The sequence below is a fragment of the Sus scrofa genome, chromosome 6, assembly GCF_054392235.1.
Source record: "Sus scrofa isolate SSC_HxYL_T2T_F1_AM1 chromosome 6, Sscrofa_HxYL_maternal_Yorkshire_Landrace_v2.0, whole genome shotgun sequence".
NCBI classification, from domain to species: Eukaryota; Metazoa; Chordata; class Mammalia; order Artiodactyla; family Suidae; genus Sus; species Sus scrofa.
This window is the reverse complement of record NC_139388.1, coordinates 169,290,464-169,306,491: the sequence shown is the minus strand read 5'-3', so window position 1 is coordinate 169,306,491 and position 16,028 is coordinate 169,290,464. Positions and strand designations below refer to the sequence as shown.

General features: G+C 56.3%; 2 protein-coding genes across 13 annotated transcripts in view; both read right to left on the bottom strand.

Moving 5' to 3' along the window:
- The window catches only part of MKNK1 (MAPK interacting serine/threonine kinase 1), a 46,422-nt gene extending 44,275 nt beyond the window's left edge, over positions 1-2,147 (bottom strand). For all 12 annotated transcript variants that reach the window (XM_084958126.1, XM_005665448.4, XM_084958128.1 and 9 more), the window contains 1 exon segment: positions 2,068-2,147. The gene's annotated coding sequence lies outside the window, so the exon portion shown is untranslated.
- A 3,800-nt stretch (positions 2,148-5,947) lies between these two features.
- Positions 5,948-14,644, bottom strand: MOB3C (MOB kinase activator 3C). Its single transcript, NM_001445418.1, is given in 4 exon segments — positions 5,948-7,906; positions 8,230-8,432; positions 10,757-11,225; positions 14,466-14,644. Coding segments are annotated over 3 exon segments (651 nt in total). The 5' UTR covers positions 11,175-11,225; positions 14,466-14,644; the 3' UTR covers positions 5,948-7,876.
- Between the last annotated feature and the right edge of the window lie 1,384 nt (positions 14,645-16,028).

The window sequence follows — 16,028 nt, the reverse complement described above, 5'->3', positions numbered from 1 at the left end:
AATCTAAACGAGGGCTCTCCTTAGGCACAAAGAGAAGGAAGAACACAAAGGCCCACTCTGAACCTGAAAGCTCATAAAACAAAGACCAAAGCGAGTAAGTAAAAAATGTCCCTGACTCATTCAACTGCAAACACTGTAGAGGCCTACTATGTGCCAGACAAGGAGGGAAGAAACAGACAGGATCCCTTTCCATCAATGCACTTAGAGCACACATGGGGTGACACACCCCAAGGCAGACTGCGAAGAGAGCTATATTCAAGGTGAGGCTTTGTTACAGAAGATGGGAAGGGGGGCAACTAACCCAGCAGGGGGATCAGAGAAGCTTCGCTGACAGGTCACATAGACACGGGCCTTGAAAGATGAGGAGGCTGGAACTCCAGGAAGAGGGAATGTAGGCAAAGGAACATGCAAGGAGTGTTTGAGAGAAAAAAAAAACCAAAACAAAAAACCAAAACATCTAGTTTATTTTGCTTGGGGCACAGGGTGCAGGTTTGGGAGAATAAAGGGAAACGGCAGGAGAGAGATTTGAGAACAGATGTTGGAGGGACTCGTCTGTGAGGCCGAGGAGTCCAACCTCTATGTGGTAGGCAACGAGGCCCACGAAGATTTCAGAGCCAACATATAACATGATGAAAATACCGTCTCAGGAAGATCCCATAGGCACCCATGAAAAGGACAAACGGAACCAAATTACTAGACTTGGCATGGGATCACCTAATAGGAAACCACTGGTGCTTCATAAGCAGGTGCTAAAATCCAACAGCTCCTGTTCACAGAGCTTCTCACTGCCAGGGTTCAGCTTCATGGAATCTGCGTAGAAGAGGCACTCCCTTACCAGGTCCTCTAATCCTCAAAATCCACTCACATAAAGGGCCTCCAGAGAAAGCCAAGAACTCCAATTAACCCTATGGATCACAGAATGGGAAGATGTGGGAGAAGTTGGGCAGCGAGTACCACCAGCTCCACATAAAAAACCAACCCTGGATCTCCTCTTTACATCACTTCCAGACAAGCTTTCTTTAGAGGGGCCGAGGCTAAGGACAGCGGGGCTGAAATCACCTGGTCAGTAGCTGACGATCTGGTGAACCGATATACATGAACTGCCCAGCACAGTGCTGGGCACATGGGCCCTGGTCAGTTAGCACTGACCCAAGCCACAAGGTCAATTAAACCTATAAATCCCACTGAGGCTTCAAGACCTAGGTCACCTCCCCGCAAGGCCTCTCTAAAGTACCCCAGGGCAAATGACCTAATTCCCAGAAATCGCAGCCATTTCAGGCACCAAGTATTCAGCACACAACTCATGACAGATGCCACCGAGGGGGCTCATGGAGGCCTATGCACCTTTCACAATGACCCTCCCATATGCCCTTTTTATGCAGGAGAAACTAAAGCTCTGAGAGGGGAAATGACTCGCCTGAGGCCACACAGCTAGGAAGTGGCAGAGGTGAGATCTGAACCCGGGGCTACGTGACACGAAGTCAAGCACTTCCAACACTTCCATCCTGTCACCCGTGCTGATGTGCTACTGACCGTCCGACAGGGAGCCTGTAAAGTCCGCAAGGACAGAGACTGTGCTATGACCTCTCCGCTGTACATGGACCCACAGTGGCCAGGAGCTTTCAAGTGAACACAGTTAACTTTAAATAATGGGGTACACAGACACGATAAACTCCTCACATGGAAAACTTCATGACACTGGACCGCCTGAGCCTCGACTTCTGCCACAGCGCCTGAGAGGGACTGAGTGTCAAACTGGCCTCAAGTGGGGCAGTTCGACCTCGAACGCCTGTCAGAGCCCAAGCCGCGACCCCAGGCACAGGCTGAGCCCGGGCCGGGACACGCGCCGCGCGCAGAGCTCGTCACCGTCGGGGTCCCGCCAGGTCCCAGAAGCAACCTGGAGGAGCGCCCTGAAGAAGGGTCGCCTTCGGCGGTCCCCTCGCGGCCGTATCGGGTCGTGACCTCGGGCCGTTCTGAAGGCCCTGCTGCCCCACCCCGGGCACACGACTCAGTCACAGACCCCTGCCCCATTTCACGAGCAGGGACACCTCGCCGTCTGGGCTTTACCTCAGCGGACTTCCCGCGGGGCCGCCGGCGCGCACCCCACCTGCAGGACGCTCGGCCGAGAACGCGGAAGAGGCGGTACTAGCAGCGAGGGGCGGGCCCGACCTGAGCGGGGCGTGGGAGGGCGGGGCTGCGCCTGCGCCCCGGTGGCCACGCCCAGGGAGAGGGTGGGGCCAACTCAGTAAACTGCGCAGGCGTGGTACGAGAGAGGCGGGAGATGGCTGGGGGAGCGGGGCGGGGCTTACTTTCTTCCGACGCTGAATTTTTCGGAGAGAAGGTCTGGAAGCCAGGGAAGCGCCTGGAGGGCGGAGGCCGGGCAATGGCAGGTGTAATTATATTTATTGAGCGCTTCTGTATGCTGGGAAGGAATTTTTTTAATGGCTTTTACATAGGGGGAAATGGTGCTAGTCTTTTTTTTAAAAGAAGAACAAATTCTGTAAAATTGCTTAAAAGGTTTGGGTGCCTGTAATTTCACGGTGAGAGTTTTTCCTTGAGTAAAGCATTACCCCCCAGTGGTTAAAAAAAAAAGAAAAAAAAACTTTTAAAGTTCATTTCTTGGAGTTCCCATTGTGTTCATTTCTTGCAGAAAACTTCCTGCAAATACATTCAAATTTCAACCAGCTCCTGTCCCTCCCTCAGGCTGCCAGTGTGATGAGGGAGTGAGAGTGCTGACTGGGGGTTAGGTCAGGGCCTGAATGTGTTTCCTCCGTTGGGAAATGGAAGTAAACATCCTTTCCCTGCTTGTCTCAGGATTGTTGTGAGGGTCTGATGAGCAATGCTTGTTACAGAGCTTCTTGGACTTCCTTCCCATCATCCACCTGACAAACATTTGTTCCCTTTCCTCTTCTGGGCTCCCTTTCCTCAACTGTCTCGCCTACATAAAGAAAGGAGGTCTGAAACATTGGGAACACTCAAGGCTTTGCTAGATTTCTCAGTCTAGGTGATGGCTGGAGGCGGGTGGCGCAGGGGGTTTCTCCCAAGCTTCTGTATTCATTTACTTCCTGGATCTCTCAGTTCAACCTGAAGGCCCCTGTGTAAGTTGACCTCTCCCACATTGCCTTCCAGGCCCATCCAAGCTTCAGGTCCTCAGAGACCATGCTGGCCTCTTCCTATCTCTATTCCCTGAATGTCTCAATAGCCGGATGACCCCGAGTCACTCAGACTTATGTTCCAACCTGGGTTCTCAAAATTGCAATGTTCCTTCATATGGCAACCAAATTCGGTTAATGCCAGGGATGAGGGCTCTGGGGGCTGACAGGAGGAAGGGCTTCCCAAATCTGATGAAGCATCAGCCATGCCTGTGGCCCCCTTCACCAAGCATTCCATACAGCTCCTAGAGGGAGTAGCAGCAAGAACCTCCAGAGGCCACAGTGTTCATGGGGGCCAAGGGTGGTGGGCGTCTTTTACTCAGCAGGTGAATGCTTTGCTTCCAGGTGGGGAGAATGGCTCGCTTCCTCATTCCCTAAACAGTTTTATGGATCTTGAGCCAAAGGGAAAACAAAGCTTTCTGCAGCCTGGCTGCCCAACCAAACTGTCCCTCTATCCCTGAAACACTGCCTCTCCCAGGATCCTCTTCTGCCAACTTTTGCCTTTTGGGGGAGGCGGGGGGGGGGGTCTTTTCTTGCTGTTACCAAGGCCCCAGCTCTCTTTTATCTCTTTCTTTCTGTGTCTTGTTATCTCCAAGCATCCCTCTGAATTTCTCAAAATAGTTTTGTGAGGGCTTCCTGATGTATTCATACGTTCCCATGTAAGGCCTCGGCCACAGTTCGGAGATAAATCTACCCTCACGTGGTGCATTCCAAAGCAACTATGAGCCCAGAGCCTGAAGTTGCTAAGAATCGAAGCTGTCCATTAATTGAGGAAGTAGAGAGTGACCTGTCAGAGGAGGTGTGCAAGCAGAGCCACCTTTTAGAACGCTGGACTGGGGCCTCCTCTGGTAAGCCGGAAGAAGGGGCTGCAGAGTGGAGGGCCTTACAGATCCTAGAGCAATGCAAGGAGGAATACCTGGCACCGGGAAGGGAGCCAAGCACCTGGTTAAAGACGCATTTGACTCCACAAGCTAGTATACATGTCGGGCCTTTAGAGCGGTACCTAACACACAGCGTTAGCTGTTATTGCTGTTATTGCGAGTGGTCCAGACCAGCAGCGAAAGAGCTCAGAGATCACTAAGTCCTTTACTCCCACCCTGGTCATGAAGTAGATGGGGGGAAACTGAGGTCCCGAGGAGAAAGGAATGCGCCAAAGTACTTTAGGGGCTGGGCTGGGACTGGAACCCAGGTCTCTGCCTCTCAGGAGAGTCACTGCATGAAGCCAGGCTGTTTCCTTTTCAGGTAGAAAGAAGAGCTCTAGGTGGGCCTTTGCTGATGCTTAAGAACCAAGGTGTTTTTCAACTCTTGCCTGGGAAGTTGAGGGTGAAGGGCAGCAAGACCTGAACTGAGGGTTCCCATCATGGCTCATCAGAAGCAAATCTGACTAGCATCCATGAGGACGCAGATTCGATCCCTGGCCTTGCTCAGTGGGTTAAGGATCCGGCATTGCTGTGAGCTGTGGTGTAGGTTGCAGATGAGGCTCAGATCCTCCAAGGCTGTGGCTGTGGCATAGGGTGGCAGCTACAGCTCCATTTCAACCTCTAGCCTGGGAACCTCCACATGCTGCGAGTACGGCCCTAAAAAGACCAAAAAAAAAAAAAAAAAAAAAAAAAAAAGACCTAAGCTAAGAGCCTCGGGTGTCCCTGGGGAATAAGCTCAGGGGTCAGCCCCATGTCCCTCCACCCCAACTTGGAGCTCTAGCCAGCATCCAACAAACAGCTTCCCTTAGGAAGGGTTTCCTGGAGTTCCCGTTGTGGCGCAGTGGAAAAGAATCCAACTAGGAACCATGAAGTTTCTCAGGTTCGATCCCTGGCCTTGCTTAGTGGGTTAAGGATCCAGCATTGCTGTGAGCTGTGGTGTAGGTTGCAGATGAGGCTCAGATCCTCCAAGGCTGTGGCTGTGGCATAGGGTGGCAGCTACAGCTCCATTTCAACCTCTAGCCTGGGAACCGCCACATGCTGCGAGTACGGCCCTAAAAAGACCAAAAAAAAAAAAAAAAAAAGACCTAAGCTAAGAGCCTTGGGTGTCCCTGGGGAATAAGCTCAGGGGTCAGCCCCATGTCCCTCCACCCCAACTTGGAGCTCTAGCCAGCATCCAACAAACAGCTTCCCTTAGGAAGGGTTTCCTGGAGTTCCCATTGTGGCACAGTGGAAAAGAATCCAACTAGGAACCATGAAGTTTCTCAGGTTCGATCCTTGGCCTTACTTAGTGGGTTAAGGATCCAGCATTGCTATGAGCTGTGGTGTGGGTGGCAGACGTGGCTCAGATCTGGCGTGGCTGTGGCTGTGGTGTAGGCTGACAGCTACAGCTCTAATTAGACCTCTAGCCTGAGAACCTCCATATGTCGTGGGTATGGCTCTAAAAAGCCAAAAGCCAAAAACCAAAAAAAAAAAAAAAAAAAGAAAAAAAAGAAGGGTTTCCTCTGTTGCGATTAGGGTTAGGGCTGTCTTTCTGCCCTGTCCCCTAACCCATTAGCTCCAATAAAGGTGACCTGAGCCAAAACAAGACTCTCCTTGGGATTTGAGACTGAATTCCCAGAAGGCAAAGGCCAGCCCTCCCCACACCGAAGTTCCCAGCCTAGCCCAGGAATTCTGGGTCCAGAATGTCCAGAGCCCTGGGAAAACCTTGGTGGCCCCACCCTGGAGAGCTGGGCCAGACATGACCACACCAGCCAGCCCTCCACATGGCCCAGGATCTCAGGACAGAAAGCCCTCCCTGCCCCATCCTGGCCCAGCTCCTTCTACAGCCTGCCCAGGAGCCATGTGGCACTCAGGCCACAGCTTCCCACCAGGGCCTTTAGTTTGCCTCTTTTATTTTACCAAAAATAACAACAATAAAGTTTCCCTCTGTTTCACAAAAATAGATTCCCTACCCCCACCCCCTCCCACAATCAGCACTGGCCATAGCCTAGACTCCGTCTTCCAATCCCCAGTCCTGCTCGGGAGAATTTCTGACCACCGCCTCACACAGAGGTTCTGGCAAAGCTGCTAGGCCAGTGTTTCCCTCGAGAACTTCTCCGGAGGCAGCTGTCCCGGGTCCAGTTGGCCGGCCCCAGCAGCTCCATCTGCTTCCCCAGAGATCTGGCAGCTGCTGGGCCACGGAGAGGGGCATAATTTTGGAGGCTTGGCTCGGCAGACAACCCCAGCAGACCAGAGGGGTAGTAGGGCACTCGGGCATCTGGCTAGAAATCCTTGGTCAAAGCAGGGACAGTTGTATCCTGGAGAAAGGCTGTCAAGCCCTCTTTCTGCGTTCATCTCCTCGCCCTATGCAGCCATCCGCAGGCCTGGGGTGGGAGTCAGATGCCCTGATCTCTCCTCCGGCTCTGCAGAAGCCTTCCTGGGAGGCCTGGGACCGTCTCTCCGGCCTCGCTTCCTGGCTTGTTTCCTTCTGCGAGTGAGACTGGATGATTCCCCAGGTCCCTTCTGGCTCTCTATCCTGGCCTCCCAGCCTGGAGGCTCTAGGAGGGCCCTACCCCTGCCTCAGTTTCCCCTCCTGTGGGTCTGGGCACAGGGCTGGGCAGGGAAGCACTGAGAAATGGAGGGCTGAACGAACACCCCAGTTGCTCTGTGGATAGCTATGCTCTGAGATCCAGCCAGCTGGAACGTCTCACGGATTGTTGGGAAGGAGGCAGAACTTTGCAGGCTGGGGGCTTTCCAAGGCTGGAAGAGTCCATTCACAGCTACGTGGTCCTCAGTGTCCCAGACAGGTGACAAGGGTCTGGAGTTTCCCAGTTCAAGTTCACGAACTCCGTGGGTTGGAGGATTATCTTGCGCTGGGCTTCAGATCCTCACAACCACATCTGGAGATTCAGGGAGTTAGGCTGGAGTGTGTGATTCCTGAATTAAGGACCAGGAACCTTTGTGGACATGAGGGATCACCCCCAAGGCCCAGGAGGCTGTCTCTAATCAGACCTTCCTGGAGGCAGAGGGGTGAGAGAAATGACAGCTTATGAGCATCTCTGACTGAGCAAATCAGAACCTGCGGCTATGGTGGGCCAGGCACCTAGGTCTTCAGGGCAGGGGTCCCCTTCCTACCTCCCCACAGCTCCCCAGAACTCATACTGATGGAAGACGGAAGCCTGGAAGGTTCAAGCATGGAGCTACATCTACAACCACATCGCGTGCTCTTACATGCAGGGTCAGACAGACCCAGTGGAGACAGGGACGTGTCATCACTCCTACGTGGGCATGGTCTGATGGCCCTAATCCCTGCTTTCTTCCTTCATTCCATCCATCCATCCATCCATCCATCCGTGTAGCTCACATTCATGGAGGGCCTACTATGTGCCAGGAAGGGTTTAAGGCAGCTAGCAATCACAGACACACTCCTCAGTCAGAAGCTCACACACACACACGCACAAGCACATGTGTCATCTGTGTCCACTCACACACAGGCAGCTCATGCTCTTGCACCTTTCCTGCCACCTCAGCCACATCCACATGGGAGGGTTAAGTATCAGAACAGAAACCCTTCAGACGTCCGGCCAGGGGTTTAACGCCTCCTTTCCTTCTGTCTGTCCACCTTTAAGCTCTCCCCTTCTCCACTCACAAGCCGTCAGGGGGACAGGTGGGCAGACTCTGAGAACCACAAGTCGGGGCTTTGGGAAGGTGGCAGAGTCCCAGGGCCTTCAGGTCCCTCTGCCACTAGACTCCCAAGGGTGCCCTCCCCCGGCCACTCTGTGCTCAGATGGTCCATCTGACAGGCAACAAGGTCCAGGTCTGGGCTCAGTGACAGATCCGCTCTGTCATCTCTCTCTGCAGAGACACAAGGTGGGGACAGGCCAGTCAGAGCGCAACCTGCCAGGCAGCCCCTTCCCAAACCACTGGGTGTGGCCATGCTTCTGCCCCAGCCTGGACCCTTCCCACCCCCCTCCCCCTGAACTCCGCCTGCAGATCTGTGTTTGTAAACTGATCCTGGAATGAATTTGCTATTACAGCACAGAATCCATGGTGAAATGAATTTCATCCCCTAACAGATCCAACTGGGTATTGGGTTTTCTAAAGCAGACAGCCTTTGGATTTGAAAACGCACAGAGGCTAGCCCTGGCAGGGGGTGGGCAGCGGGGGCCTGGCCTCACCAGGGGCTCCAGCTCCCGCTGGTCCACGAGGCTGAACTCTCGGATGAAGTAGTAGAAGTGCTTGTAGCAGGTGTTGACGTGCGCCTCGGCCCCCATGCTGAGGATGCTGTCGAAGTGGTGGATGTACACGTGCACAAAGACGCGGAAGAGGCGGGTCAGGATCTTGGTGCAGACCTGCTGGAAGTTCTTGGGGAAGGGAACTCCTGGGGGGCGGGGTGGACAGAAGTGGGGCATCAGTATCTTGGTGATGGAACTCTGCCCAAACCTGCCCTCCCCGACGTGGGCAGCCTTCTCCCAGTATGGCCTCTTCCCTAGCACACTTCCCTATGGGAGACCAAGATCGGGGTTTATTTTCTGCTACGCTTCCGTTTTTAATGAAGCATGAACCTCACTGTGCCTCTCCTCTGCTGAAATACAAATCATCTTCCAGATTTTTCCCATCACCAGGACTCAGGGACCTTGTTGGGTCACTGATCAACCCTTCTCAGACCATGATGGAAGTTATGCCAAAAGTCTCCCCGGAAACACGTGCATGTGCAGGTGCTCTCACATGACCTGGATGCCCTTCTAAGGGGAGTTCATTAACACCTGGGGTCCATTTTAAAAAATATGGGCCTTGGGAGTTCCCGTGGCTCAGGGGAAATGAATCCGACTAGTATCCATGAGGATACGGTTCGAGCCCTGGCCTCGCTCAGTGGGTTAAGGATCTGGTGTTGCCGTGAGCTGTGGTGCAGGTCGCAGATGCGGCTCAGATGCTGTGGCTGTGGTGTAGGTTGGTGGCTACGGCTCTGACTGGACCCCTAGCCTGGGAATCTCTATATGCCGCAGGTGCGGCCCTAAAAAGCAAAAATAAACATCAAAAAAGTGGGCCTTCAAGATTGAGTCCTAACTTCCCAGGCTGGCACCTGCTCGAGGCATTTCATGATCGGATCCTGACCTCTCTCTCCAGCCCCACCCAACTCTTTCCCCTTTGCAATATTCACACAGCAGGCCCCAGACCCCAATCCTGAGAATCAATTACTAAATCCTCGAGAAGTACTGCAGATAGCTCTCAGGTCTTCAGATGGTCAATAGCCCTTAGAAGAACCTTCCATTTGTGAGTCAGGCCCTGTGCTGGGTCCTTTGCACCTTTAGCCTGGTATGATAATGGTGTAACAGCCTTCTACGTATGATAAAACAGAGGTGCATAAAGGTGGACCTACTTGCCCAAAGCCACAGAACCATTCATTAGGACAGACTGGAGGCAGGATTCAAACCTTTTTTGCACCACATGGCAGCACCTCTCAAAGATACATGCCACAGACTCCACCAGAGAAAAGGTCCAGGACCTGGGAAAAAGGCACAAGTTCTGCACAGTTCCCCAGGCTCACGGGGGCGATCTTGGTGGCTACAGCCTCTACTCTGCTGTGGCAGAGCCATCCCAGGGCTAAGGCACAGACCCCTGGGATGGCACAGGCCTGAGGCAGAAGGCCAGAAGGGAACAAGAGCTCCGGCACAGGCCCACACTGGCTCACCCCACTCCTTGGGGCCCTTCCCCTTCCTCACATTCTTGGGTGGGGCCGAGTCCTGTCTCCCTGTGAGCTCTCCCAAGCCCAGCCCAGATCCCTCAGACTTGTCCTGCACACCGAGACTTGGGGCCCTGGGCCCCAAGGGACCTGAGCTGAAAGTGCGAGTCCCTCCTGATTCAGTGCGCTGTGCCTCTCTCGGCCTCCGTTTCCTCCCATGGGAAATGAAGACACCTGCGCAGGGCATGATAGTGCAGGAAACGGCAGGCCGTCAGCGGGGGAGGGGCATGGACACTGGTTTTGTGACTCAGTGTCCTCAGCATCCAGACTTCTCCCCCAGGGGCCTGACCACCCTGCCCCGCCCATCTCTGATTCTCAGAGCCTTGGCACAGAGCAGGAGGCCAGGTGGGGCAGGGCTGCTGTGCCCAACAGCAGCATCAGGTCTGCTCATCGTCTGAGCCACCCCGCCTCACTGGCAATGGCCTGGGCGGGGGAGGGACTCCCGGTCAGGATGACATCACCCTCTCCCCTTCCCCTCACCTGCCCCCCCACTGCCCCGCTGAGATAAGAAAAGGCCCCATGGCTTGGGTCTGACAAGGGAGAAGTCTGTCCAGAGAGCCCTCTGAGGTGTAATCACCCAGCCCCCCACTCCCCACCCCCTTCCCTTTCTTGGGGCCAAGAGTCAGAGGGAATTCCCAGGAGCAGCAAGTCAGATCAGCCCAAGCAGGGCGACCTGCTAGGAGCCCCCTGGTGCACCTCTTCTGGAAGGTTCTGAGAATCATAGTGGTCACGCTAGGGCGGTCCCTGGAGGGCCCCTCCGGCTTCAGAAAAGAAGAGGCCCAAACTGGGAGTCGGGCAGCCCTAGCTCAAGACGCCCGCTCCGGGCCGTCTCTCCGGGTCTGCCTTTCCTCTTCTGCGACGACGACGTGGCTCCATCAGACCAAATGCTTGATCCGCGCCACGAGCTCCGCCGGCTGCCCCCCTCCCCGGCCAGGCCCGGCCTGTCTGCCAGCGGCACTCACCCACTCGGGTGGGGAAGACATCCTCGTCGTTGATGAGGCCCTCGATCCAGTCCATGAGCAAGGCCATGTAGCGCGGCGCCGAGAGCTTGGCGGGCCGCCGGTACTGGCGCTCGTCCTGCCAGCGGTACTCGTAGCGCGGCCCGCCGGCCATGACCGGACAGCTGGTCTCGCTGCAGCGCTCGGCCATCGTGCCGTAGATGAGGTTGATGCGGTTGAAGAAGTCCACCACGTGCACGGCGATCCAGTCGTCGATGTTCTCGCCGGGCGGCAGCCTCACCACACTGCGCAGGTCCAGGCCGGACTTGAGCGACGCCTGCGCCTTCTTGTACAGCTCAAAGCGCTGCGTGCCAGGCTCGAAGCGCTTCCGCGGCCTGAACGTCTTGTCTTTGGCGAACACCTGTTTCAAGCACAGCGCCATGGCCGGGCGGGGCCGAGGGCCGGGTCTCCAGGAGCAGGTCCTGCGGATGCCCTGCCGGGGCCAAGGGCATGGGGAGCGCGGTGGTCAGGACCTTACACGTGGGCTTGACTTCCCAACACATCATTTCCCTCTCACCTCTGGGCTTTTGGCCAAGCTCGGCAGGTCGGCCTGGCCTCCAGATCCTCTTCATCCCCTTAGGCCAGGGTCCTGCCCCATTTTTCAGCCACCCTCACTCCCCCGGCCGAGCATCCGCTGCCCCTCGCATCTTGCTTTGTTTCCTCTCCACTTTCATTGCGTCTCAGAGACGTCTGGACCTCGGCTCCAAGCAGGTGCTCCTCGGACCTGCTGTGGACCATTTAGAGAGGTGGCAGAGGCTTCCTGTAGGCCCGCCAGGAGGCAGGGGCCTGGAGGAGGTGACCTCTGGGGTCCCAGGGGCTAGCTGGTGCAGCGTGGGAGAGCCTGGCTGCATTGTGCTGGGGGTAGGGGGGAGGGCCTCCCCCCCTGGTCTTCCTCTGGGACATCCCCTAGTGCATCCGGTCACCGGGGATTCCCAGGGAGCAGAAGGGACTTTTCTACCAAAAATGTCCTTTCCTTTTACTACCCTGAAAGAGGAAAGAGCCCTCATATGGCCAGCTGGGTGGCCTCCGAGTGTGGCTGCAGGCACGAGAGGAGAGGGGGAGGGTGGCACGTCTAGAAGGGCACCGCTTCCTTCAACAGCAGCTGGAGATCCTTCCTCCCAAGCCGGCCTCCTCCAGCCTGAAATCCACACTCGAACCTGTGCAAGTCACCAGCCCCTCCCGCTGCACCCAACAGTAGATATTCCACTGTGTGCCTGGCATTGGGAGGAGGTAGGAAGATACAGGCAGATCACCCAGCTGGGCCTATCCAGAATTCAGAAGAATTTGTTTTGCCTCTTAGAATGGAAGGATCTCAGATTCAGAACAGACTTTGGAGACAGTGATAAGAGCCCCGGGCTTAGAGGCAGGAGACCTGGGTTCTAGTCTCATCCGCCACTGCTGGGTGACCCCTGCAGCAGGCAGAGATTTGGCCCATGCAACTTCCTGGGTCACTCACAGGTCAAGTTCCTGGGACTCCAGGGTAGTTCTCTCCTCTCCTGTGTGTGTGAGCTCTTGAGAAATGTAGCCCCGGGTACCCGCTGGAACTTAGCCACAGGAGCACAGACCCCAACCCCAGACCGAGCACTAAGGCCGAATATAGACTAAACACTGACCCTTACCTTGGTCAACTTGAGCCCTGGACTCTAGACATGGACCGAGGTTTGCATACAGCCACAAAGCCTGGCCTTGACCTCAGAGCTGACCCTGGAGTATTTTCCTCCCTCACATCTCTAGTAATGCGGTACAGGCTTGGGGAAGGGAGGGTAGGAAGAAGGCAGTGACTGGGTGTAACCAAAGGCACATGTGAGTTGTCAAGTCAGACAACAAGTCAAGCTGGTGAAGGAGACGTGTCTGAAATGAGGATTCTTCCTTGTACACACAACGTCCAGGTCGGGAGGCGGGGAATCAAGTCAAACGAGAGAGAGAGGCGTTTGGAGGGAAGGGGCAGGTCTCCCGGCGGGATCTTGTCCTCTTGAAAAATCCCCAAAGATGAGGCAGGTCATCCATCCCCTACCCCTCAACTTCTCACCCAAAGACGTCCCCAGTGCGGGACCTGAGCTTCCTGACCCAAGAGGAAGCTGCACTTTAGCAGCCACCTGCACTCTAAACTCAGCTTGGAGCAGGTGCTTTCAAAATCACTGCAGTCACACTACAGTGAGCCAGGGTCCCGGGGCTCTTCACCTGTGCACACCCCCCTCACTGACAGCTACCAACAGACCCTCTCCCTGGCATTCAAAACCTCGCCCTACCTGTCCTACCCCACATCCCTACAGCAGCCACCCTGGGCTTCCTCCCGCTGCCTGGACCTACCATCGGTTCCTGCCTCTGTGTGTTTTCTCAGTCCCTTGGCTTGACTCCTACTGTTAGGTTGGATGTGACCTCCTCCCACAGCCCCCTCTACTGAACCCAGATCTTTGTCCTTGGGTGGAGGCTGCTCTTTGACCACTGCTGTCCCCCCACCAACCCTATCCCCCAGCCAAGGTCAGGGCCTGGAACATAGCGGATGCTCAGGCTTTAAGGAAAGCTCAGAATCAAGAACCATAGGGCTGACATAGTCCTGAGAAACCAACTGGCCCAACCCACTTGTTGTGGATGGGGAACAGGCCCAGGAAGGGAACTTGAGGACCTGGCATTCACATGGCACTGGCTGGTCTCCGGTCTGGTGGAGGTAAGGGGAAAGGGGGTGCGGGGAGTGGAAGGGAAAGGGAAGCATCTTTCCACTAACGAGAACGACCTAATTCCTGTTTCCCCAACAGACTGAGTCTCCCCCACACCCCAAGCATCGTGGGTGTCCTGACCAGTGAGCTGGAGTCCCACCTTCCTGCTGCAAAATTTCAAGGCCTGGGTCTTTTCCCAGGAAAATAAAAGTTCAGGGGCAGGGGGATGGATAGGTGCCCTTCTATCACAGACCCTTGTCCGTCTTCACGTCCCACTCCTACTCCCTTACCGAGTTTCTATCTCTCACAGAATCCCTGTCCCCTTCCTGACCTCCCAAACCATGGCCCTCCCCCCTTGGCCCCTGTTTCCTAACTCTGGATGTCCTTTCACTTCCTAAAGTGGCCAGTGGCGACCCGCTCCCGGGGCGGTGGGGGGGGCAATCTGGGTTTCTTAAATTTAGACCACGGAGCGGCCCTGCCTGTTTCTGACACCCAGCCCCCTGCAGGGCCACACGGGCCACTCCCCCAGGCCTGGAACAGGATCTTGGACCTAGTTTGAACCCAGAATCCAGCCTAGAGGAGCGATGTGTGTGTGTGTGGCGGGGGGTGGTGGAGGTGGGGGTTAGGCGGAGGGCTGAGGGCAGAGATCCGAGAGAAACGTAGGGGCGAGGGCTCTCAGCTCTCCCCCGCGCCCTCGCCTCGGCCTCCTCCAGGCCCCCGACGCCCCTCTCGCCCGAGCCCCGGGTCCGGAGAGACGGGCGCAGGACCCAGAGGAGCAGGCCTGACATTCCGCCGCCAGAGACACGCCCTCCTCGACCGACGCGCCCGACCCCAACCCCGACTTCCCAGCTCCCGGCCTCCGCCCCGGACCGAGGGCTGCGGCCAGCCTGCTTCTGGGCGCAGGTCGCCGCCGGCCGCTGCGACGCCGGGACAGCCGGAGAAAGGAAAGTGGAAGCGAGGCCGGGCCGTCCGCGCGGCGGGGCGCGGGGGCGCGGGGGGCGCGGGCGCTCACTCACCGGGTCCGCCGGGCGGGTGCGCGCGAGTCCGGGCCGGCCTCGGGGTCACATCCCCAGCGCCCGGTCGCCTCCTTCTGCCAGCCTCCCGCCGCGCCGGTCCTCTCGACTGTCCGCCCGCCGGCCCGCCCGCCCTGCCGGGTCCGCGGTCGCCCTCCCGCCCCCGAGGTGACGCCAACTCCGCCCCGGCCCTCCCGGCCCCGCCACGCTGTGGCCAAGGGGCGGGGAAGGGGCGGGGAAAGGGGACCCCCCTTCCAACACACCCGCCTTTCCGGAAAGTCCTTATCAAGCTCCAGGCCTCCCAGGGGCCAAGCACTAACGAAGCCGCAGGCCCTCTCAGGAGCGCCAGGGAGGCAGCCTCAGCTTCCTCGACTGTGAAATGGGGACAAGCCCAGCTTCCGTCTGGAGCAGAAACAAAAGTGCTGATGGTGAATGACCGTTTCCTTGTCCGCCTAGAATCTTCTGGGCCTCCCTTGTCCCTGAGCTCCATAAGAGATCAAATCTGCCCTACCCACTCTTATACCCTCAGCTCCCGCACAGCTCCTGGCACATGGCAGTCACTGAATAACTGTGCTGAATGAATGAATGAATGAATGAATGAATGAAGGCCTAGGGAACCATGAGCTGAGCCTCTCGCCGTCACCCCAGCACCAGAAGGGCTAGCCCCCCCAAAGTGCCAAATCACAGACTCACCTCCCACACCAGGGCTGGTGTCTTGGCTTGGGCTGGGCAGATTCTCCTCACGTGAAGTCACCCCATTTCCCCCCACCATACCTTTGTTCCAGCTGTTCCCACTTTGAAATCTCTTCTTTCCCTCCTTTCTTCCAACCAAATCCAAACGCTTCAAGACCTAATCTGCTCTCACTACCTTTCTGCTTGGGGTCCACCCTGACAGCAGACGGATAGCCCACAGCAGAAGGACGCCCCCTGTGGGCCCAAGGCCCGGGGACCTTTGTCCTGGGTTAGGAGGGAAGGTTGGAGGCCTTCTAGGGTGGGAAGGCCAAAGCAGACAGATAGACCACAGAAGTCACCCTGGAGGGGTGTGGGAGGTAAGCAGGCGGGGATAGGGGAGAGCTGGAGGCAGGAGACGGGCGTTTACATGGCAGAGATGCCCCATGGGCTCCCCTTTATCTCAATCTTCTGCCTGCTGCATGGCACACAGTAGATCTTAAGAACTAAGAACTCCTTTCCCATCGTGGCGCAGCGGAAACAAATCCGACTAGGAACCATGAGGTTGCAGGTTCTATCCCTGGCCTTTCTCAGTGGGTTAAGGATCCAATGTTGCTGTGAGCTGTGGTGTAGGTCACAGACCCAGCTCGGATCCTGCGTTGCTGTGGCTGTGGCACAGGCCCACAGCTGTAGCTCCTATTAGACCCCTAGCCTGGGAACTTCCATATGCTGCGGGTGTGGCCGTAAAAAGCAAAAAAAAAAAAGAACTTCAGTTGTTTTGTTTTGTTTTGTTTTGCTTTTCAGGGCTGCACTCATGGCATATGGAAGTTCCCAGGCTAGGGGTCGAATGGGAGCTACAGCTGCCGGTCTACACCACAGCTACAGCAACGTGGGATC